This window comes from Corvus hawaiiensis, chromosome 4 (genome assembly GCF_020740725.1).
Source record: "Corvus hawaiiensis isolate bCorHaw1 chromosome 4, bCorHaw1.pri.cur, whole genome shotgun sequence".
Lineage (NCBI taxonomy): Eukaryota > Metazoa > Chordata > Aves > Passeriformes > Corvidae > Corvus > Corvus hawaiiensis.
In genome coordinates, this window is record NC_063216.1 from 66,035,627 (window position 1) to 66,059,951 (window position 24,325).

Sequence of the window (24,325 nt, forward strand, 5' to 3'; positions counted from 1 at the left end):
ATTTCATTTGCCTCCTGCAGTGACTCAAACTGAGGAGAAATAGAATAAATACAGGCCAGAGATTATTTTTTTCCCTTCCAAGACAGGTCAGGAATTAATGAGAATTTTATTTCCTGTCATTATGGCACAGATTCCAGTTTTAGATAAACTTTTTTCACCTACAAGGATAGAGCAAGACTAAAATTCACAATAGTATTAGGAAAAAAATAAAGGCTTCATATATCACAAAAAACCCCAGAAGAATGATAAATAAAAAACTCCTCCATCCCAGCTCAAAGCTTGCAGAAAAACAAGTCAAGAAGAGATTACAGAAGAACTGTAGGTTTCCTCTATGCTGATTGGTAAATTAAAATGCCAGTGAGTGTTTCTGGGCACTGGAATACAATCATCTGTACTGCATATGATTCATTTTAGAATAGCCCTTGTACAATTTTTCCACAAGCCAATAGCTAATAATTTTCAGATATGGTTTAGGAACTACCATAGCCCAAGAACTATTCTCAGCTGGCCATCTGTATATGGCCACCCCATATGGAAAGCTGGAAAAAAGCTTCCAAGACAGCTTATAAATTAACCCAGAGAAATACTGGAAAACGATATGAGTGTTGGTCATTCAGTGCCTCAGTACTAGCGAATAGTCTCAGGCACATAAAATTTCCTCTGATAGATATAGTCATACAGATGCAGCCAAAAACTAATGGTACAGTGAAGCTAAGGTTACTTGAGATAGTCCCACCACCTGACCCCAAAAGGACAAAGCAAAAAAAATAATATAGAGTGTGGGAACCTAGAATGCAGAGAAATATTTCTGCTATAATAATAGAGCTGCTTGGTAAGTTGGATGGATTTTTCTAGATAAGACATTTATCAGAACTGAGTTTCCAGCATCTTCAGAGATGTGAGGGAGCAGGTCCCAAAGGCTCACTTTGCTGCCAGGAAATTAGTGATCCACAGAAACCTGCACAGAGCAGTATCCTCTCCCAAGACTTCATAGCTGCTCAGTTGAAATAATTCAATACCTTCAAAGAAGAAAGGACAAAGTATTCATATAATGAATGATGTTATTTTTAGGCTGTTCTTATTTACTTCAGTAAGAAAAGGTTGAGTCAGCAGATACTGTCACAATGATCTGGTAAAACCTAATGTTAGTTTTTCATATAGTCTTGACTGAGCAGCTTCTTTTATGCAGTAGTTTGGTCCTTGTCTTTTCCCTGTTCCCCCCTACACACATAGGCCTCTACCAGTTCTCTGAAGAAACACAGCCCTGGCCATTGTATTCACACAGCCATGGCAATGCCAGAACTGCACTCCAACTCCTTTTGATTTGCCATCAGAGAAGGGACAGGGGTGGGACAAAGGGGATGAGGAAGGGCAAGCGGCTGCCCAGTCAACGAGGCCACTGTGTCCCAGCACAGACCCAGCCGGTCACTCCACTTGCCTTATATCCCCCTACTGCTATTGGCTCTTCACCTGGCTCCCAGGATAAAGATCATTTAGAGGGAAAGAGAGAAATGGTGTGAAGGAAGAGACAATGTTAAAATCTAATTTTCTTTGGGTTTTTTATACCCTACCAAGATTATTCAGCTTCCTTTTAGTCCATGAAGTGAGAGTATCCAGCCTGCTAAGCATCTTTCTGAGCCAAAAAGTAGATTAAGGACTTGGAAACAGCCTTGGTATATATCTGAAGGAAATACAACTCTCAGAACGATTTGAAAATGATTCTAAATTTTGTAAGACAGTCAACAGCACAGATCTGTACATACTCAGCATACAAAGAGGCAATTCCTCCCTGCAGTAATAGCTGAGAACTATAGACACAGGAAAGTATTTTAGAAACTTAAAAAATACACACCTGTAATCATCACATGTATGTTTGGATAAAAAGAGCTTTGAACTAACATAAAAACTTTGGCAAGAAGATGTAAGAATGTCCATGCTGTGGCAAATTGACTTCCAGCAAAGCACTTTGTTCAGCAAACGCTATCAGATGCAGAAAACATCTGAAAAAAAAGACGACTAAGAATTGCCAGGTCTGTGGAGGATGGCCAGAAGACACTGATTTTGCACATCTGGTAACTCTGATATTGAGTAAACAATAATTTTTGTCATGGCAAGTGTGCTATGGACTACAAAATGGCACAATCATGACAACTTATCACAGAGTCACCTTACAGAAAGCTTGAAGCACCAAACATTTCAAGCAAAACAAAACCGAATCACCAAAACCAAAACAAAACTAAACCCACCATTCCATCCAGCAAGGAGCAGAATAGTCTTTATTGAATAGAAAAGACAACACAAGGGAAGAAGATGGAGCGATAGTGGTTTAGGCTGTAAATGGTTTCACAATACTCTTCAGAGGTTTGCCTCAAGACTTCCACAGTTGGTCACTTCTGGTCCTTAAACAGGAGATCCAGAAGGGAATGACTTCATATGTGTTTCTTTCAGATTAATTTGCATTAAATCTCATGGAGCACAATGTCATTTGACATTTAAAAAGTCATCAGCAGTAGGATCAAGGAATCTTGCTCACCTCAGGGTGTCTTGTGATCAAATTCAGGGCTGCAATCAGATTTTTTTTCCCCATGGTTAAGGCATTTATAAACAACCATTTATTGCCATGTCGATTCTCTTCTGGTTAGTAAAACGTGTGAACCCGTGAATGCCTCTCATACAGGATTTCTCTCAGGATTTTCTGTCCTCACTCAGTGGAGCATATTTTCAACAAACTCAACAAAAATCTTTAATAACAGAAGCCTCAGGTAACTTAAGCATGGACACAGAGTCTAATAAGGTAAATCTGATACTGTGTTGTTTAAAATTATTAGAATTGTTTACTTTTTATTGAAAGGTCTGTAAAAAAAAAAATCAGTAACTTGGTATGATTTCATTCTTGGGATGAACACTCACCACATTCATGACATGAAGCCTGGCACATTTGAAATGTACATATGAAGAGATCCAGGAGAAATCCTGGATATAATGATTGATATAATGAAGGATATAATGACTTGGATGAAACGTAAAAAGTGATAACTTGTTACTGTTGGTTAAGCTCCCCTGAATTTACCAACAAAGAAAGCTCCAGAAATCATCCAGTGCCCAAGAGCAACACAATAAAGCTGTATTTTGGGAATCAGAAAATCCAAAGTCTCTGATTGTCCTAGATTTGTTACTCCACAGCTTTTTCCCAGCTATAAACTACAAGCAAATCATCAAATAGTTATGACAATTACTGCATCAACATGTTGCCTGTTCTGAGTAGACAGAGCATTCACAATGTCATTTATGAAAATCAGCATGAAAGTGTTAAGAATTATGAATTTTTTAATAAACTAATATAAATAGGTCACTTGTAACTTTGTGGTAATAGATTTAAAAGACAACAACAATATCAATAAACATAGATTTTTATATATAAAAGTGTTGTTTATTGTAAGGAAACTTTAAATATAACCAGCAATATTGAAAATATCATGACTGGCATTTATGGCCTTGATTGTAGTTTACTGCCATACAAGTAATTTCTAGCATTTTTCTTAATCACATCAAGCCAGTGCAAAATATAGGTAGCTTTTAGAGATTAGCGTACAGAATGACAAGAGTGTAGATTTTGGTTACCTGATATTTCCTTCTAGTATAACAGGCTTCTCTTTTTTCCATAAATCAAAAGTACAAAGGCAAGTTATCGTATGTGCAATTATTCATACCAGGTTTCTAGGTAAAAAAAAATTACATTTATAAATTTTGCTCAGATTTTATTTTGTTAGGAATCTGACTTATAATTTATACCATACTATATGATATAAATTATATACTGTTATCATATTATATAATCATGATTTCATATACAGGTATGATTATATAAATTGTCAGAACGTATCACTAACTGTAGCATAATGATTACATCAACATACACAAATATATGGCATTAGAAAAGTCATTATCTAAGAAGGAAAGATGTTATAGTTCAGGTGTTTGAACCAGGGCACAAGCAGCCTTCCTACAACTCTTGCAGTGTCATTTTGGCAGCACTGCCCATCGCCAGTATGTGCACTGGCTGTCCATGAACATCAACAGACAGGTCAGTAAGCAGGATTGAACTGGACTGTGCCTGAAATTCCCAGTCACAGAGCCTCGTAAGCAATAAGCCCTGTGCTCCTAATTAAGATGATACTCTCTCTCCTCAGTCTCAGAAGGTATCCCATGCTATTATGGCTGAACATGTTATTTCATGATGACCTACAGGTTTTTGAAAGCAAGACATGTTAGCTTTAACAATGACAGATGTGTGCAAAGCTTTGGAAGTACTGATCTTTCAAATTAAAAATATTTTTGCACTTCCTGTTAAGGATTTTCAAGGACAAGCTTAGTTTAGCATGGCTTTTGATATCAATCACTTCAGTAATTGACTCTGATAGCTAAGATTAGACTGCAAGAAGAGAGATATACAGAGATCATTTCACTTGAAACAGATTTAACAATAAAAAAGGTGAGATGCAAAAAAAAATTAACTAGAGAACAAGCATAAATAGAGAAGACAAAATGCATAAATATAAAACAAGGGAGAAGGAAAACAATATAGATTATGTATGATTAGGTAGAACATGACAATGACCCATGCCTTTGCTTTGAAAGCATTAAGGTTAATTTGTCAGCTGTCCTCACTCATGTACAGAATTCATGTAACTAATAAAAATGCAGTTTATTGCAAAAATATACAAGTCCTCTAAATTGCATAAGATATTACAATGTCGTGCTGAAACATGACATATTAAACAAAGAGGACTTTAAAACAAATTACAAAATGTTAAAAATCAGATTTGGGTCATGAGCGTTACACAAAACGCATTGTCATGCTTTATCTTATGATTAATCTTGTGATTCACTACTTCTGTGATAAATGCAACATAAAATCATGACAACTGCAATAGTCAAAAAGTAATATCTACTGTATATCTTCTGTATTAATACATATAAACACTTTGTGTGCACTAATACTTTCAACATATCACATTCAAACTAACAGTCTTTCCAGAAAAGATGTAACCTTTTTGAAGAACAGAAGCTGGTTTAACAAGTTCATCACATGTGGGGTTTTTTTTTAAGATCTATTCTTTAAGGAAATGCTGTGTTAAAGGACTTGATTTTCAAAGGTGCTGTGCTACTACAGGTCGCCCTTATATCAGATGGAACCATCAATTCTAAGCACTTTTAAAAATCAAGCCCTCCATTTATTGAATTGCTATTTTCTTTACTATTTCTCCACTGTAATAAGTAAAAAAACAAACAAACAAAACCAAAAGAACGACCCAACCAAAACCAAACCAAACCAAAAAACCCCAATCCCATTCTTAAAATCACAGAAAATGCTTGGCATCTATAGGAAGAGAGACAATTTCTCAGTGGACTAACCACTACTGTGCTATATTCTCATAACAGATCTTGTTGCTCCAATGTTTAGTTCATGCACTGGTATCGGCAATGTCCATGTTTGTTCCAAACAGAGCAACTAGCTGCTCTTCATAGTTTGCAATGTTTCTTTTCAGAATTTCCATACAAGGTCCCAAAAGCCTTTCAAATGCCTGAACATCCATAACTAAGATAAAAAGGGAGAGAAAGAGAAAGAATATGATGTGCTCATCAGTTACAGACACTAATCCTAGTATTTATGATATTCCAATTTAAGATTTTAAATGACAACATATACTACTGAGGCATATACATTGTTTGCACAGAAAGGAACCACTTACCTTAGCAAAACCAAGATCAACCACCACATTGCTGTCTTGAAACTTCATAAATAAACTTGAACTTTCTCTGTTCCTTGTTTTGAAAGTATTTTCATAGTAAGATTTATGTTACCCAAAAGCTGGTGAAGAAGTCTGAAGGGGCCTGGATTCCTCCACAGAATAAAGTTTTAAAACCCATGAGATTTCAAAAAGCCACGTCCTTATGTGATGTTGTTGGCTCTATTTGGGTTCTAACAGCCTATTTCCTTGCTCTTTTTATTTGCTTCCACCCAAAGTAAAAATGGTAATGAATACTCATTTTCCCAGCAAATGAGCAAAAAGTTGAAAACAGTAATTCACATGCACTGTCAGTGCATGGCCAACCAGAGTATTTTCTTTATCTGATCACATAATGTGATCCTCTATAGTTCCAGCCAATAGGCCAGGGAAGGAAACTTCATATACTTCCAACCTGCTGGCCTGTAATCTCTTGTCTCCCGAGAAATGTTCAAGATGTCTGCTGTTTGGGAAGTACTGGAGATCTTTGTTATTCATCCATAATGGATAATAACATTCTTCCTCACCACTGCCTCTTATTCTTTCCCATGTGTCTTATCTTTGATCTCTATTGCCTGATCATCTCAGTGTGTTTGGAGTTAAGAATTTTAAAAAAATAGAGAAACTTTTTGGTCACTGGCTTGGTCATCAAATTGTTATGCAGGAATGCCAAATCTATTTTGCAGTTTACAGTTTTCCCGTAATTAGGAGCTAAACATCCGACCATGAAAAACAATGGATGCAAAGGGTTGTCTATGAACACAACTCCTACAGTCTTCACTCTTCCTGTGCCTGAGACTACAGTGTGATGGGATGACTAAATTAACAGCTGGTGAAGACAAAAGAATTTGTTAAAAGCTTAAGTCATGGGGATAAAAAGGCACAGGATTTTTAACAGAATTATTTCTTAGATGAGTCAGTCTACTGAGAAAAGAAACACCTCACCTTTCTGCAGAGTATTAGACATTTATCTGATAGTTATAAGTGGTTTGCAGCAATACTCTGTACTGTCCTAAAACAATGTTTACTTCCATACAATTAGAGAAATGTTAGAGAAATGTTGTGTAATAGTATTTATCGATTGCAAGTAAGTTTTGCAGGTAAGTAATGCAAATAGTAATGCACAATAATAGGTGATTACTGAAACAACCTTAAATCTTATATTCTGGAGAAAGACAGAGTCACAATAGAAACAACCAAACAGATTATGTGTCATTTTATATTATATATAAAATAATATTGAATAATACCTAAACATTTGACAGTGCCAAGAGCAAAAGCAGAAGCAGCTCGGGGTTTGTTGGTTACAAGAGCAAGTTCTCCAAAATACTGTCCTCTTGAGCATCGAGCTATTTCTACTGCTCCATTCTCTTCTAGATCTTGTTTACCCTGAAATACCATGTAAAAAAAGAAAGAGAAAGAAAGAGTATGAGAGGAGAAATTTGCCGAACTCAGGATTTTAGTGACAACGGTAAAAAAAAAAGGTTGTTTTAGGGATGCTTACCTTCCTTGTCATTATAATCCTTACTTCTCCAGATTCCACAATAAAGAAAGAATCAGCCAAGTCACCCTGCACAAGAAAAAAAATAAAGTGAGTAAAAAAAGTGTAAAATTTCCTTTTAGTTTCATGGTAGCATCATAATATTTGCAACCAGTGCCTTGAAGCTCCTCTTTTTGATACCTGTTGCAAAAGAAACCACTTTTAAATTGAAAACGATACTCTAGACACATAGCAATCAAAACATCTATACAGAACTGTCAGCAAGGCCTTTTTATGAAAAGACATAGCTGACTGTGCCTTACACAAAAAGCAGAGAAAACCAACGTTGTGGAAGATTTTTAGGATCCTTACGACTATTTATCCACTTCTGTGTTCCTCCCAAATTATTTTCCTTACCAAGTTTCCAATATAAAAAGCCTCAGGGGCTGTGTGATATCCACTAAATATTCTGGGGCAAGACAATCACAATTGCCTATCCTGAAGAGTTTCTTCTTGAAAAGGTTACCATATTTTAACAAGACCAAGGTGAGTCTTCAGTGCTCCTCATTGGAAGCATACTTACAAAGTTTGAATTTCTAAGTATACTAAAAATGTTGACTCCTTTATTTATGCCAACAAAGAGGGTTGTTCTTGAAAGTATCGTAAGTGAAAAGTGAGCTTTTGAAACAAAATAGCCACCTCCTACATTTAAGATTCATTGATTTAATGTGAGAAAGAAAAATAGGGTTTGAAAGTATGCATTGTCTATAAATAACATGATTATTGTTAACTATTATGAAAGAAAAACTAAAACTAGGAAGAAACTGTACCTGAGCAATGATTTGTTCTCCATCTTTGTACACTTTGGTACCGATCACATCAACCACTTTTAAACGCTCAGATACCTTCATTTAAAAAAAGAAAATGTAAGAAATATTTGGTTAACATTATGATAGCATATATTTAGAAAGCCCTTTCGTATTTCTTTCCATGAATCTTTGCACAGAATAGTGTATCTTTATTTTCCTGGTTTGACTACAATTAAAAAAAGAACTGCTGAATAGTGTTCCAGAGGGTATATTACATATTTAACAGCTATTCTGATATGCTTCTATTTTTGTAAGAAGCCTTCAAAAATTATGTTCAGAAAAGCATGCATATAAAAATATATGTAAAAATATAGCTGATAAAATATTTTTAAATTCCCCAAGTCATTGTTTAATTTTATTGGCTAATATCTCATAAAACTAAGTTTAGGGAAACTGAAAGTAAAGTTAATTTAGGTTTTAAAATACAATATGAATAATAATTATTTATCCTAAATTAAAAAAAAAATTTAAATGTCCTTTTCCAAAAAAAAGTATGCAAACTTTTAATGTGCAGACACTTCCAATGCCAAATTTAAAGTCTTCAAAAGCAGAATCTTATCAGGTAGGTCCAATACAACCATTGAAATAATGCAATAAAAATCTTACTTCTAAAGATTTAAGGAATGGCAATGACTCAATAAAACTTTCATACATTCTTCTCTTTTTGGCATTATTTTTTACAATGATTCTTCGGAATGTTACCCTATCCTGTAAACACAAAGAGAAAAAGAGAGTTTACTAACTGAAAATATGTGCTAGAAAATACTTTAGACCTGGCTGAATATGATCAAATTACCCAGTTTTAGTCATACAGTGTAGCTGTCAACCTGACTGGTCTCTCCCTACAGTCAGTTGAGAAAGATTCCTCTAGAGGTCAATCAAGAGCTGCTAAAGTTAAGCTCCTGATGTGATCACACTATGAAAATCTCTGCCCAGAGTACATACTGAGTTCACGTACAGAGGATAGAGTTTACAGCAGTGAACACTGAGTGGGCAATTTAGGATATTTAAGAAATCCTCAATATTTAGATGTTTAATTTACAAAGTTAATTCATTATCCTGAGGTCCCATACAATCACAAATTGGTATGTACTCAAAGAGGCTTTTAGGTTTTTATATAAACAAAACCAAAATACATGAATCTGGGTCTTAGGTCACAGTCCACTTTCTGCTATTTCAGCACAACAAGACTCACTGCTGCCCTAAACAGCCAACTGAACATTCCTTAGGATTTGGCCATGCAAGTGAACCAGACAGATGGAAAAACTACACACATTGTGTTTTCTTCTCTTAACTTTGTGTGGCTGTGCCCTGGTGACAGGCAGAGGGGAAATGCATTGCAAGCCTTCACTGCTACAGTGGGCACTTACTGGCTAACACAATCCAATCCAATTTAAAGCCATTCTTACAGTTTCCTAAACAATCCCAAAAGTCACATGGATTAAGCTGGTGAAAAAACATGTTTCATTTCAATCCTGAGGTCAGTCATTGGATCAATATGTATATCTTGAAGATGATGGCCATCCCAGTTCTACTTTTGTGGTAAATTAGCTTACTCTTGTCAAAGATCCAGGTAGTATAACACTAGTAAATAACCTCATATTGGAATTTTACTCTGGAAACAAAGGCATTTCCAATCAAGACGTGGGGAAAAAAATTAATATGCAATTATCAAGTGGTTTTCAATTTGGGAAATTATAATTAATTTTTTTTTTTTTTTTTTTTTTTTTTTTTTTTTTTTTTTAAGTCAGTATTTTATTAATCCTCAGATTTGCATCTGTGGATTCTGGAAAAAGATAGCATTTTGTTGGGATTTCTCAGGATTTCTAGAATTAAACTTTCTGAAATTATAATTTTTTTTTTTTTTTTTTACTGCTTATATAGCATGCCAGTGAAATCTATACAGAATATATTTTTTAAAAGATAGCTTAAAAGAAGCACTCTACTTACCAAACCCCAGATGGAACCAGGAGAGGTAGCTATAATTGTAGCTGCTCTGGGTGTATTGTACATTAAGGCCAACTCACCAAAACATCCTCGATTATCATAGGTTCCGACACACCTCCCAACACCATCACACTTTACATAAATATCATATGTACCTCTGTTAATAAAATATATAAATACCATGAGTTGAATCCAGCCTGGCCTTTGCTAAGCAGCCTCTCACGATATTTTTTATACTGTGAATTCCAAAGATAAAGCATTTGAAATATATACGTTTGCTGGCTTAAATGATATTAAATACCTTGTAAAGACATCTCAATGACTTCTATAAAGAATAAATAATATAAATAATCCTCTTTATGGGGAAGGAAAGGGTTATTAGTTTTTACATTAACTCAGTTTAAAGATAGAATGGATGTACAGTGATCTATCACTAGAACTTATTAAAAATTAAGATCTAACTTAGTATCTGTTTCTTAATTTCATTTTAACCACACTAAATACAAATGTCACAAGTCTTTGCAAAAATTGCTATGATAGGATCACTGAAATAACTATACAAGTTACTTAATATTTTAAATATTTTAAAGTAGTAATTTCTAATGAAACAAACAACACAGATGTAGGAAACAGAAGGAATGTATCTGAGGAGCAACATAAGATCATGAAATAAATATATGCATTTTTCTAATATATTGTGCATTTCTTCTCGCCATCGTTAATTTAATAGCTTTATATTTTTTTTGCTTTGGGAATGCAGAAAAATCTGATATCTTGTAAAACATCAAGTTGCCATGCCCATTGATGCTGAGCCATCATTTTCTTCAGTGGTGAATATTTGTATGGTATGCACTGACAAATCCTGTGAATGTAATGCAAAAATCTGTGTACTTATTTCATTGATAGGGGACACAGAGGTGATAACCCTACACCTAAAAATCACAAGGCTGACAGAATATTGTAAAGTCCCTGCAGCCTTTTGGGTAAGAGATGACAAACTGTAACCTCAGAAGGCTGAAAAATATTGTCTTTCCAGCACAGAATCCTGACACACTTTTATGATCATCTGATTTAATATTTCAGTTAGAAGGGTCCTACAACAATAATTTTGTCCACCTACCTGACCACTTCAGGACTGCCCAAAAATTAAAGACTGTTATTAAAAGAATTGTCCCAATGCCCCTTAAATACTGACAGGCTTGGGGCATCGACCTCCTCTCTAGGAGGCTTTTTCCAGTGCTTGACCTCATTTGGTAAAGAAATGCTTCCTAATGTCAAATCTAAACTTCTCCTGGCACAGCTTTGAACCATTCCCATGAGTCCTGTCACTGGATACCAAGAGGAAAGCTGTAATGTAAGTGTTAAATACAACTTCATAGAATACAGACTTTTCTCAATGGAATTTTGCATAATACTTTGTGTTATAATAAGACACAGCAATTCACCTGTCAATGACGTAGAAGTTGTCACCATCATCCCCTTGATCAATTACATGTTCCCCTCCTTCAACCATCTTTTCAAACATTGCATCCAACACCTGAGACATCTGTTCCTGTTTAAAAGAACACAAAGACAAGAAATTATCTGCTTTTAAAATTTTACTCTTCAAATTAACTAACTGGCCAGCTTCCCAATATGCAGATAAAAAATGTTAATGGTGGAAAATATTCATGCTACAGAAATGCGTGGATCAATAATAGAAAGACAGCTCTATTTAGTATTCAGTGTTAGGTTTTCCTCTTCCAGTGTTCAGAGCACAGCTTCCCACTTGTCACTGCAAATGATAAAATAGATCTTCCTTGCAACGTAAATTGCTCATGACCATCCAAAGACAGAATTTCACCCTTCACAAGTGAGTAACGTTATACCCTTGAAAAAAAACCTGTATCCATTATTCTAAATGATACATTTACCCGATTTTGTCTTTAGAACTTCCTTATAGAATTTAGTTTCAAAATAATTGTGAAGTATTTTGAAAGTCTAAGTTTACAATGCCTGCAGAATGTTGGGCCAGATGCAACTATAAAGGTCTGCAGTGCTTTGGCTGAGTAAGTAAATGCTGGACTCATTGGGAAGTAGGAATTTACACACAGCTACAAAACTACTTTGTTGAGAGAGAAATGTTAACAGACTAACCAAATGTGATCATTTTAATTATGACTGTCTAATAACAAAAACAAAGCATTAATTACTTAATTTGTCTTATTTAATGTAAATCTCCTAAAACTTGACTATTCACATCTAGAAAAAACAAACACAGCTCATTGTGGATTAAGAATCCTAAAAAGATAAATTAAAAATTTAAATTTTATTTTTGGTTTATTCTGTAATATGCCTAGAATTCTATACTCTACTTCTTGAAACTTATTAAGTATGTATCATACTGAAACAGGCAGATTCTAGTGAAAACCATGGTAGAAAAAGCCTGTAAATTTGCATTTTGCAGAGGTTTGGTTCACAGCATTTCCAGCCACTGAAAGATGGATGGCATTTGCCTTTCCAAAGAACACCAGCCTAAGTCAGTCCTCTAGAATCCTCCTGCAGCCCCTGGACAGAGATAACCATACAAGATAGTTCAGAATACTTCTCTAGAAATTTCCCTTTCTTTCCTCTGAGGATAGAGAGATCTACTGTACCTCCCAGTTACACACAATTTTTAGACAGATAAATTAGGTGTAATGAATTCCATCCTTATGCTGTTGAATTTTTTACTTACTGAAAGCTTTTAAAAATACCAGCAGTACCACGTTACCCAAGCCTTTTTGAAAAATGGAAGCTGAATACAAGTTTTCCTTCACAGAGTTGGCTGTGTGTGGGCACAAAGAACAACAGAATGGCAGTATCCATCTTTAGTGCAGTTGATCATGGTAAAGTACAGGGAGACATCAGGCAGCCCTCCTGGCCAGCAGGCCAGCAAAGGATCATTTAACTATGTCTCTGTTCAGTACCTTTGTTAGTATAGACAGGTATGTATTTGAAAAAAGATGGATCATTTCAGATATCAGTGAATGTGTTATAGTTCATTTCAGAGAAAGAAAAGTGTGAGTGGGTGCCATTGGGAGAGACTGAAAATCATGTACAGGAGTTGCCTTTTAAAAACTTCCATGCTTAAATGAATAGGTAACATTACTTCATTCTTTTCAGTCCTCTCTATGTAAACAAGAAGAAATTCCTACAGAATCTGCAAAACTGACCCAATGTCAGCTTGTTGTCTGAAGCACTTGAAGCAGCACCTTCCCTTCCTCTGGCTTTACATCTGAATTGGCAAAGTGGCTCCCCAACCAACAGCCCTTGTCTGCCTTTTGACAAGTGAGAACATACAGAATACTCCACACTTCATGGGAGGCTAGAGGCCACGTTATCATCTAAGTGCAAGCAATGCAAGAAAAATGGATTATATGGGCATTGAACCCTAGAAATTAAAATACTTCCAAGATACCTTGGGAAAAAAGGTTAAACCAAAAAGACAGTTATTTCCAGCAATGGAGGAATAACACATATAGTTAAAATCTTTATTCAGTGTGCTTCATCTTGGATTTCTGGTTAAAACATTTTCAATCTCATAACTATGAATCCAGCTCACCAAACCACAACTTTTCCAGTATGTAAATCTACAATTTTTTAATGCAACTGAGTAGAATTTGCAAATCCAATTCCCTTTTAAAAATGTTTAAAACACATGAAGATATTTAATACATCTGAGAGCAGTCTAGTAACTGCTGAACCATTGCATATGAATTTTAACTTCCTAAATAAACTGCAACTAACTTAAAGGCAAGTGGTCCCTTTCCTAAAATTTTCCACTTTAAATTAAGACAGAGCAGACTGCAGTAACCAAACCAGGAACATGGTTTTTGCTTTTACAATGAGAATTACATAACTTGCTTGCCCGGTTTGCTCTATGTGAATCCTCTTGAATCTCTGCCAGACTGAGGCTCAATTTACTGGCACCCTCTGTCGTTACTTTGAAAAGATAAAGATAGGTAATTTTAGAATTAAAAAGCAGATCTGTTTTATAAACAGAATTAATTCTAGTATTTTGTAAAATGGTGCAGTCTAAATGCTTTTTTTCCTTAAAGCAGTTCTACCTTCAAAAATACATGTAAAATGAAAACAGGATGGGGGGGTTTTTGTGACTGACTGGCCTGTAGTTCCCTGGGTCCTTTTCACTTCCTTTTTAAAAAATGGGAATTATATTTCCCTTTTTCAAATCACTGGACTGCCATGACTTCTCAAATAAGATGGGTAGTGGCTTAGCCACATCCTTAGAAAGTTCCCTGAAGACCCATGGGCATATCTCGTCAGGTCCCATGGACCTGTGCTCCTTCAGTCACCTGAGATGTTCTTGAACTCAGTTGGGGTTGTTCTACAGTGGTGGCTCTTCATTCTCCCCATGCCTGCTTTCACCTTCTGCAGCTTGGGCAGTGTGGCTGCAGCACTTGCTGGTGAAGACTGAGGCAAAAAAGTTGTAGAGTACCCGAGCCTTCTCCATGTCCTGAGTAACCAGGTCTCCCACACCCTTCCTGAGAGGACCCACATTTTTCCTAGTCTGTTTTTTATCACTGACATATCTAAAGAAGCTTTTTTTATTACCCTTGATGTCCTTGGCGAGATTTACTTCTGTCCATGCTTTAATTAACTTCCTAACAGTCCACATAACATCTCTTCCTGCTGCCTCCTCTGTCGCTTGGAGAAGGACATTAACATCAATGCATTCAAAGATTGCCCGTGCCCTGCTGTATTTTCCCTCTGACAGATGTTGGGAGTGGTTGAAGGGCCCCCATGAGGACCAGGAGCTGTGAATGTGAGGCTGCTCCAATCTGTCTGTAGAGAACCTCCTGCTCAGTTTTCCTGGTTGGGCAGCTGTAGAAGACCCCCACTATAATGTCACCTGTCCCTGCCCTCCCTTTAATGCTGACCCATAGGCTCTCTGTCAGCTCCTCATCCATCCCCAGGTGGAACTACATGCACTCCAGCTGGTCATTGATGTAGAGGGCAACACCACCTACTTGTCTCCTCTTCCTGTCCTTCCTAAAGATCCTGTATCCTTCCATCTCAGTGGAGTCATGGGAATTGTCCCACCATGCTCCTGTGATGCCAGTAAGTCCTGCATTAGTAAGGTGTGTGCAAGCCTGTTGCATTGCCATTCCATATTGGAAATGCACAGAATTTTGTACACATTTACAATTGCTTACAAAAGGCAGGATGGGATTTAGAAGAAAAAAGCCCCAGACAGGAATGATAAATGGTTTACCAAGGACATTCCCCTGACACAGTGTGTGATTCCATCCCTCTTGCCAGGTCAAGTGAAAAGCTACAACTAAACACTCACAACTCTCCTCTCATAGACTTTGTATCACAAAGTACTGTCCTCCAGATGCATGTTGCTGTGTTTGAAAATAGTATGTTAACGTCAATTTCTCTCAAGTCAACAAAACAAACATGGCAATCCCAGCTCAACACAATTCCTTGTCAACAATTAGATAATAGATGTTAAGTATAATTGAGATTATATTTAGTACACATCTCACCCAGATTAAAAATCCAGTCAGTTGTATGTCCTTGCAAGACAGCTTTTATTCAAGAGAGCTGGTAGACCATGGCATGTCCTTCCCAAATGCCAAAGGCTCTTTTAACTGCCAAACTACCAAGTGCTTTGCTACTGCTGTGCCAGGTACGTGTCTTCTTAATATCAGTTTATAAATTTACTGTGAGCTGTTTTGTAAAAGGAAAAAGGATAAAGTTCTCCATACTAAACTCAAACACTGGGGTTTCCAAGAAGCATCGATGTTTAAACTGCTGATATAAATGTTTGTTGTTTGACAAAGTACTACCTGAATCAATCAAGGCACTGTAGATAAAATGGAAAGTAGGGCGTGATCATCACTGGCAGTCATGACAATGACAAATGCAGAAAGTAACTTCTGAAAATTTTCTTTCCTGACTTTTAGAAAAGGTATTCAGAGGACAGAAGGCATAGCTACATTTTTACAATTAAAATGATGTGGCATCTAACAGCAAACTGAGCCAATCCTAATCTGGCATTTGACAGGAGCTGGTAAAATCCAGCTATCAAGCTGTGTGCATTAAATCTCTAAAGTAATGGATGGTATGTTGGGATTATATATGCTTGGGAATCCCACAAAAGAATGAACGTGCTGCTGGAGTGCTCCCTGGTAGACAGGAAACCTCAGTTAATTTCCTTTTTAGATCCAAGACAGCCTGCACAATCCAGTGGGCAGAAGACTTCCTTGCACTTTAGCAAAATAGTAGCAACAAGACTTGCTTGTCTCATATGTAAAAACATTCTGAGACACAGCTGTAAGATTATCATGTGAACAAAGTGAATCGACAGTTCTTCTATTGTCCCTGAGTTCATAAAATGAGCCCCAGTTAAAATGGCATCCTGCTGGCCACCTTTTCCTCACTTTGTGTAATTTAAAATATCAACAAATTAATATTCAACATGGTATTAAGAAGTCAATGAAGCAGACAATACCAGAAAAGGAAGGGGACTGGGGATGGGGAGGGGGGGAGAGGTAGCAAATGTTAGCAAAACACAAGCAAGAAAACCATGGGAAGTAAAGGACTTCTTAAATTATCAACTCAGAAACTTGTAGAGGAAGATAAATTACAGAATTCATGTCTACACCTCTCCGCATTTGTTTTTCAAAACAAAACCATGCACATATACTCCAGCGGAACTCTGATAAAAATGTTAGCAGCAATATTGATCCAATTCAAAATATTTAATTCCCTTGTGTAATATCCACTTTTAAACTAATGAAAAGGTATTTATTTCTTCACTCTCAAAGAATCTAATTTGTATTTCAATGTACAATCAATATTTTCAAGCAATAGTATTTTCCTTGAGAATACACCTTAACTGTCTTCCACACAGTTACATGCTAAATTAGTACTCTGCCTCTGGAATATCGTGCATATGCCCATCAGACAGGCTCAGTAACACATTTCATACTTTGTAACTACCCCAAGCGCCACAACTACACATCTTTTAAATACCTCCAGGGATGGTGACCAAAACATTTTCCTGAGCAGTCTCTTCCAATGCTTGACAACTCTTTCAGTGAAGAAATTTTTCCTAATATCCAATCTAAACCTCCCCTGGGTCAATTTGAGACCATTTCCTCTGGTCCTGTTACCTAGGAAAAGACACTAACCCCCACCTGGCCACAGCCTCCTTTCAAGCAGTTGCAGAGACCAATAAGGTCTCCCCTCAGACTGCTTTTCTCCAGGCTAAACATCCCCAGGTCCCTCAGCTGCTCCTCATCAGACTTGTGCTCCAGACCCTTCCCCAGCTCCACTGCCCTTTTTCTGGAAGGGCACCTCAATGTCATCACCTCTGTGTCATCTAAGAGAGCAGAGTATTAATATGTTCAGGCATTCTGGGTTCAGTATTATATATATATATATAATACATACATATATATATATATATATATAATACATACATTTTATATATGTATATATGTGTGTATATATTATTATGCATTTGTGTGTGTGTATATATATATATGTATGTATGTATGGGGGGTGGGGTTGGGGGGTATATTCCCATTAATTGCTCTAAAATCAATAGTTCTAATTCTTCACCAAAATTCTTAAGAACCTAAAAGCATCATGAGAATCTTCAGTTAGTTTCAAGGAATGATTTGGCCTTAAGTATAAGATTCCACTGTTCATAAAACAGTTACATTATGCTCTCTTTCATCTTCCTTCAAGTTAATCAATTCTAATTGATTAATCAATATTTGTGCTCTCTTATACTAATTCTCCAGGTACATGAGTGGCAATATGGCCAGAAATTGCTCTTGCATATTTATGAACAATATGTATAATTTATTACTTTTTAGAAAAAGGTCAAGACCTATTTTATGTATTCTGTACAAGCATTAGCGGGGCAAAGCTCTCCAATATTCAGCTTCTCTGAAAGAGAATAGATGATGTAACACTACTTGTGAATTTTTGCCAAAGAAAGGATTCAGACTTTAAGTGCAAAGGCACGGCTCAGCTTTGATGGTACCAGTCCCTTGAGCCAACCTCTTGCTCTGATTAAAGGTTCATCAGGCTTTTTAACTGCTGCCCTATGGGCCGTAGCTGCCAAACCAAATAGCCTGTTGTTAATCACCCCAGAAAATTTTCCTCTTAAGAGACAAAACCAAAAGAACAACTCTGAATTGCATTGTGAAAAGGAAGTGTAGAAGGCTTCATGTGCCACTAGATGAGCTGCTGCTGCTATTCTTCCTGGTGATTGTAAAACCGTTAGGCTGAACAGAGAGAAATTTCAGTGATAGCAACTTCAGGCTTATCCTCTGTAAGGGCTGAAAACATTTGGTCATCATCTTGGTTTTCTCCTTGCTGGCTTACACAAAGTGAAAGTGGAAGGGAAAGCAGACAGCTTCAGAGCCCTCTGTAGTAACCTCCAGCTCCTGGAGCACGAAGGAGAGGGTCTGGTAACAGTCTTTGTGCATGCAGGTAGAGTAACTAGCCTGGCACACCATGACAATCCTGGAAGCAAAAAAGTTTTATTATGGCTTCTGGCAATGGGGAGGCAGGCAACCGAGAAGGACAATAAACAGTATTCTAAGAGAAAGACGTTTTCCTGGGAAGAAGAACAGGAAGAGATGCTTTAGAAGAGGAATGAGTTAACCTAATATAGCATGGGGAGAAGAAAACAAACATCTGAATAGATTTGTCTCCTGATTCTGTCCTGACCTGGTCCTCTAAAAATAACCAAGCACCTCTGCAAAACCTCTTTCATTCATCTTGTTGCACATGCATGTTTCAATTCATATTCTTCTCTTGAAGTAATTTTTTCAAAACTGTGATGTGCTAGGTAAAACTGATATTGAGTGACAGCAACTAGATGGCAAATGATTAAGCATCCAGAAAGGCAAAAATATTGCTAACATGTCAATTCTTTAAAAGTATTTTGCATTTAAGGGAGTTACCTAAGGAATACGTTGCTGAACTCACATTCACTGACAGGTCACATCCTCATCAATCTACAAAGTTAAAGAAAGTTTCCATAAAATTCAAGTAACTTCACAGACTTCAGGAAATTTATAAGAGTTGGCCTTTAAAACATAAGAATGTTGCCCAGGGAAATGTATGAGAACTGGTGTTCCTTTACACTATTATATTTTTAATCACAGACAATATGTGAAATATTGATATTTATAAATATATATGTGCAAGTTTACCTGATATTCAAATACTACTACAGTTAAATGACGGCTCAAGACAGTGTTGTGTGTGTATAGCAAGTCCTAAGTTGTCTCAAAGTCTGAAGGTTATCTTTTTCTCCTCTCTCAGCCTAATATTCAAATGGTTCTGCTGGGTTTTAATTTTATGTGATGGCTCTTGTCTTTTCAAATGGACTTAATTAACATGCTGAGCAGAGAACTGTAAGTCACTCCCAGCTACTGCAACTTCTCCTTTGGCTTTAATGATAGCCTTATCTTATCCTTCCATTCAAATTAAAATACAGTGTGTGAGGGTGGGATAAAGTGTTAAGAAAAGGTGTACTTCACTGAGCATCATCTACTGAATTTAATTCTGATCACACTGTAAGACATGTTTTCCTGTATTTGAAAATGGTGTTTGACACCCTGCTAAAAGGCCATCGGGGAAAAGCCATTAAGCCCTTTACATCATCTGTTCCCCTCTAACTGACCTTTGAAATGGTGACTTTCACACACAGAACTACAGCAGAAAGAAGCTGAAGTTCAGTACAAGAAGAAACCCAACCAAAAAACACAGCAGTGGGAGTGGCATATGCTATCAATACAAAGCTTGACTTTTGTTCCAGAGACTTGAGCTTTAGCAGCAGAAGATATTATCTCTCTTCAAGGTGAATAATGTTTTTGCTAATACAGCACTCTGTAAACTGCAGCAGCTCTCATGTAGAGGCAGAGGTGAGGAAGAGAGCTGGCACAGGAACATTTAATTACTGCAACTACAGTGGCAGAGCCCTTGAGTTGCTGCTCAGAAGCAGAACAAGAAGGAGGAGTGGGAGAAGCCCCTAGGGACTATAGATCCTGGCTCCACAGAAGGAACAAGCCAGACTTAAGAAGGCTACATTTTAATATCTTTGCTCTCTTCAGAGCTCAGTAGTTTTCCAGTGTCTTTTATGAATAAAATTATTGTAATGAAAAACTCCTTTACAAAAATTATCTTATTCAACTTTCCAGGATGCTGCCTGTAAAGGATTTCAAGCAGGAGGAAGTGTTCTTAATCCACTGAACAATCTGAGCAAAGGGAGGGTGAACAAGACTTGGGAGATCCCCAGAGCCCATTTTGAGACTTTGGACTGCAAACCTCCACAAAGGGAGAGCTCTGCTGAGAAGTCTTCTGCTAACCACCTGGAACAGACTGTGGGAACTGTTAGCAATTACAAGTAACTGATTCAGAAGAAGAATTGAAAAAAATACTTCAAAACATCAGTATCGAGACAGCAAGCACAGTCCTGAGAAGAGCAGCACAAAGAGAGGAAGTAAACCCTCAGTATTCCTTTGAAGAATTTATCCTTGGAAAAAGTCCATCAAGTGCCCACACTGTAACAGTTTAATGCTCTATGTCTACACAACAGTACAATACAGCTGATAGGATGCCAACAGACCCCTATCCTGCAGACCAAGTGGCTGATGAGTATTTAGACAGACTATCTAGCTCTGACTGTAAGGCAAAGCAGATCCCATCCAGAGGACTGACACTGTAAGCACTATTAATATCACAGCAGGTTCTAGGAGTACACAATAATCCATCAATTGCAGGGCTCATAAGAGAAAGATTCAGAGCTTAATTAAGAGGGGTCTGCCAAAATGCCATTGGCAGGGTAAGGTAATGATGGTCCAGCCAAGTGGAAGCCAGGGCACAGCAACAATAAGGAAAATATATAATAAAACAATTTCACATCCAGAGCAGACGCCCACAAGTGATTTTGATTCCCTGAAGCTATTTAGAAAAATAACTCAGGAGCAGAAGGGTAAAGGTTTGCATGGCTTTAGCTTGAACAAGTACAGTGGAACAGCTGATTAACTACCCATTAAACATACAGCATGAGGGAGTTAGGAAACCTGTGTCAGGACCCCTACTGTCCCAAGAATGCACATACATTAGCACCCACGTTGAGACTTTTGATGCCCTTCCATAACAATAACTCCAGGTTTCTGCTAAGCTGGGGCTTTGTGGCTCACTGCTCCTCAGGGCTTCTCTGGGAACAAGTACCCAGGGTCAGGACTCAGTCTTTGTGCCAGACATAAGCAAGAGCTGGAAACCTGCAGCACAAATTAATGTGCATTCTCTGTAATAGCACCTGACTTCCAAACAGAGCTGCAGGCTGGTCCTTCCATTAGCTCCCTCTTGAATCAAATTTTAAACTTTCTGTTCTTATACTTCAAAATCTACATAATTGTTTCTCTTTCCCTCATGCTCCCTCCCTTGACAGCACTGAATCAATTCTCTTGAGAAAGCATTTGGGATGCTGTGAGTCATCCCAACCTCAGTATGCATGTTCTGATTGATACACTCACCTTTCCCCTTAAACAATTCTGTGTGCTTTTTTGGTAGCGTTATCACCTTTGTCTGATCCAGATCATTCATTCAGTGCACTTAAGCTTTCTTAAAAGCTCATCGTTGTTTTTATACTAAACAGAAGGAAATTATTTGCATGGAAGAAAATTACCTGAAGCTTTTTTATGCTATCTGCATTAAGTGAAATAATAATGTAAACACATCATTAATACCTTTCTTTTTCCCTCTATTTCATAATTCACTTGTTCAGCTACATCTATAGCTAAACTGAAGGCTTTGGGGGTAATTTTCTCTTTTGATGGAGCACTCAGCACCTTTTGGATGCTAAAAAGTAACTAATAGAAAAAACTTAAACATTCCAGTTAACTGATGTGTTTATAGACATCAGTGTACAGGAAGATTTAAATAAGAAAATACAAGAATTAATATTATTCATGTATCCATTTTATTAATGTACAGATTCATATTAATGTGTTTCAATATTACCACTTATGGTGGTAAACAAAAGACTCTATACATGATGTATCAGTTTAAAAAAATGGCATTTCTGGAATTTATTAAATGGTCAAGAAAGCATACATAAGAGGTTACAAAAGTCAAATCTGTAAACTTCTGCTCAAAAGTTCAAGAGAAATAATTCTTAGCAGCACTGGCAAACGCTGCTCATTACCAAGAATTTCTTACCGGGTCTAGGTTCTTAAAAAGAAGGATGTCCTTGCACGCCTCTTGCAGTCTGTTTCTTTGATCATCTGTTTTGGGGTGAATAATCTGAGGGATATAATACAAAAGCTCTTAGAGTGATTATCATATAGTAGCACCAGCTGAAGGACTGAGTTAATTCAACTAAGCATTTTACACAATATTTTGGCCATGATTCATAACTCTTTCATTTCAAAACCTTCAGGATTTGAATAAACACTCAGTGATAAAATGGTATCACCATAGCATTAGCAAATGGAACACTGCTATATTTAAGATCACAAGATCTTTACACCTGTAGAATCCATTTCATTTCTGCAAGCCATTCTGGACACCTTTATCTACACTATTGCTACATAAACATTACTATTCTCTAATCATGTTTGGGACATGCATGTTTTATAAAAGGCACCACTGTTACATTCAGCCATTTGCCATCACTACTTCCTAAAGAATATTTTGGTAAATAGTATCTGTGTTAAATTTGTATCAGAAATTTCACAGAGTAAACAACAGACTTGACACTATCTGAGTGAGCCAGCGATTTACTAAATTACCAGTATCTGGTTCGTCTGAGTATCAATCAAGTTGTTCAACTCATATGCTTCAAAAGATATGCTATGTATAGCTGTAATACCATAGGGTAACCTTTTGGACAGTGTTACAAGCCATAAAATTACAGAGAATAAACAATTAAATTTCTCTTGAAAGTCATGCTATTTCATCTTAAAAGCTAAGTGAATGTCTTTAAAAGGGTGACATAAATAAGAGAAATAAATACAGTTCATTATTTATTGCATTGTACATTGAAAAATCTTAGCAATTTTGTAGTTTACCTTTTTTCTGCCTTATGAAAAAGGAAACTACTGCAAGATTATGAGGACATCAAGTAAGGGTTTTTAGAAGCAGGTGCTCTCTGGGTAAATATAATTGCACAAAAATGTTTTCTTAACCATGTACCACAGGTTTGGTAATTAAGAATAATACATCAAATCCTGCATGGGTGACTATTACAGAGAATTTTTAAATGTTTCTTTAACACAAAACCCCAAGAGATTACTAAAGTATATTATAATAAGGATGTTTTTGGAAAGGAATGGTAAAGCTGGTTACATTTTTCCTCCTAAATTTAATGCCTGAGAATTGAAAAAGTATTTGACTCTAAGCATGAAGTACCCTGGATTCTGCGTCGTCCTCCTCCTCATCAGGATTGTAAGCTTCTGCACACACTGAAATAAAAGAAAAAGGATAATCTTAATTCAAATTACAGTAGTGTTTCACAAGATTTACAGAACAGAAAACTCATTGTGTGGCACAGCAATAGTACACAGTAATGTCACACACTCAATCGAGAAGACACTGCTTAGAGGGTCCAGAGCAGGTCAACTCCAAACTGCAGACAAAACAAGGCTACACTTGTATCATTTTTGGATATGTTTTCCCTATTTTGAAAGACTGCTAATACACTTCCCAAATTCTCACCTTACTTGTTCTAAGTATCTTACCTTACTGTCATCTTTTTCTGATGTCTAAATTAATTCTTTCTCTTAGAATTTAAGCTATCCATACAGGATGCAGATATTGGATAATTCCCTTCATCTGTGTAGGTTCAAGGTGGTTTAGGGTGTGTTTCTTTGATTGGTTGGTTGGTTGTCTCAAGCTGTTTTGCTGGGGTTTTTTTGCATACTTGAAAACTTTTCGCTCCTACCTACCCTTTACTTTCGAAGCTAAGTAATTTTGGTTCTTCATTTTTTTTTCCTTACAAGTCATGTTTTTCAGCTAACTATCTTTATTGCCATTCCCTAAACTCCCTCTAATTAGCTATATTTTTATTGAAATGTCATGCTCAAAACTGATCCCAGTATTTGAACTGAGCAGAGTACTGAATATATCAGATTAATTACTCCATATATTTTACAGGCTATATGTCTTTTTCATACATCTATCCATGCCTTCTTTACAACAGCTTGACTATGTTTATTCAT

The 24,325-nt window shown here is 36.6% G+C and overlaps 1 protein-coding gene across 1 annotated transcript in view; it reads right to left on the minus strand.

Annotated features, from left to right (window-relative positions):
• Positions 1–2,811: 2,811 nt before the first annotated feature.
• Positions 2,812–24,325, minus strand: part of PRKAR2B (protein kinase cAMP-dependent type II regulatory subunit beta) — an 82,423-nt gene continuing 60,909 nt past the window's right edge. The window contains exons 3-11 of the mRNA XM_048302625.1: positions 23,517–23,569; positions 22,326–22,409; positions 11,531–11,637; positions 10,089–10,242; positions 8,745–8,846; positions 8,100–8,174; positions 7,294–7,359; positions 7,040–7,178; positions 2,812–5,599 (exon numbers count right to left, since the gene is read on the minus strand). Coding sequence (XP_048158582.1) covers positions 5,466–5,599; positions 7,040–7,178; positions 7,294–7,359; positions 8,100–8,174; positions 8,745–8,846; positions 10,089–10,242; positions 11,531–11,637; positions 22,326–22,409; positions 23,517–23,569 — 914 coding nt within the window. The 3' untranslated portion in view covers positions 2,812–5,465. The remainder of the gene's footprint in view (positions 5,600–7,039; positions 7,179–7,293; positions 7,360–8,099; positions 8,175–8,744; positions 8,847–10,088; positions 10,243–11,530; positions 11,638–22,325; positions 22,410–23,516; positions 23,570–24,325) is intronic.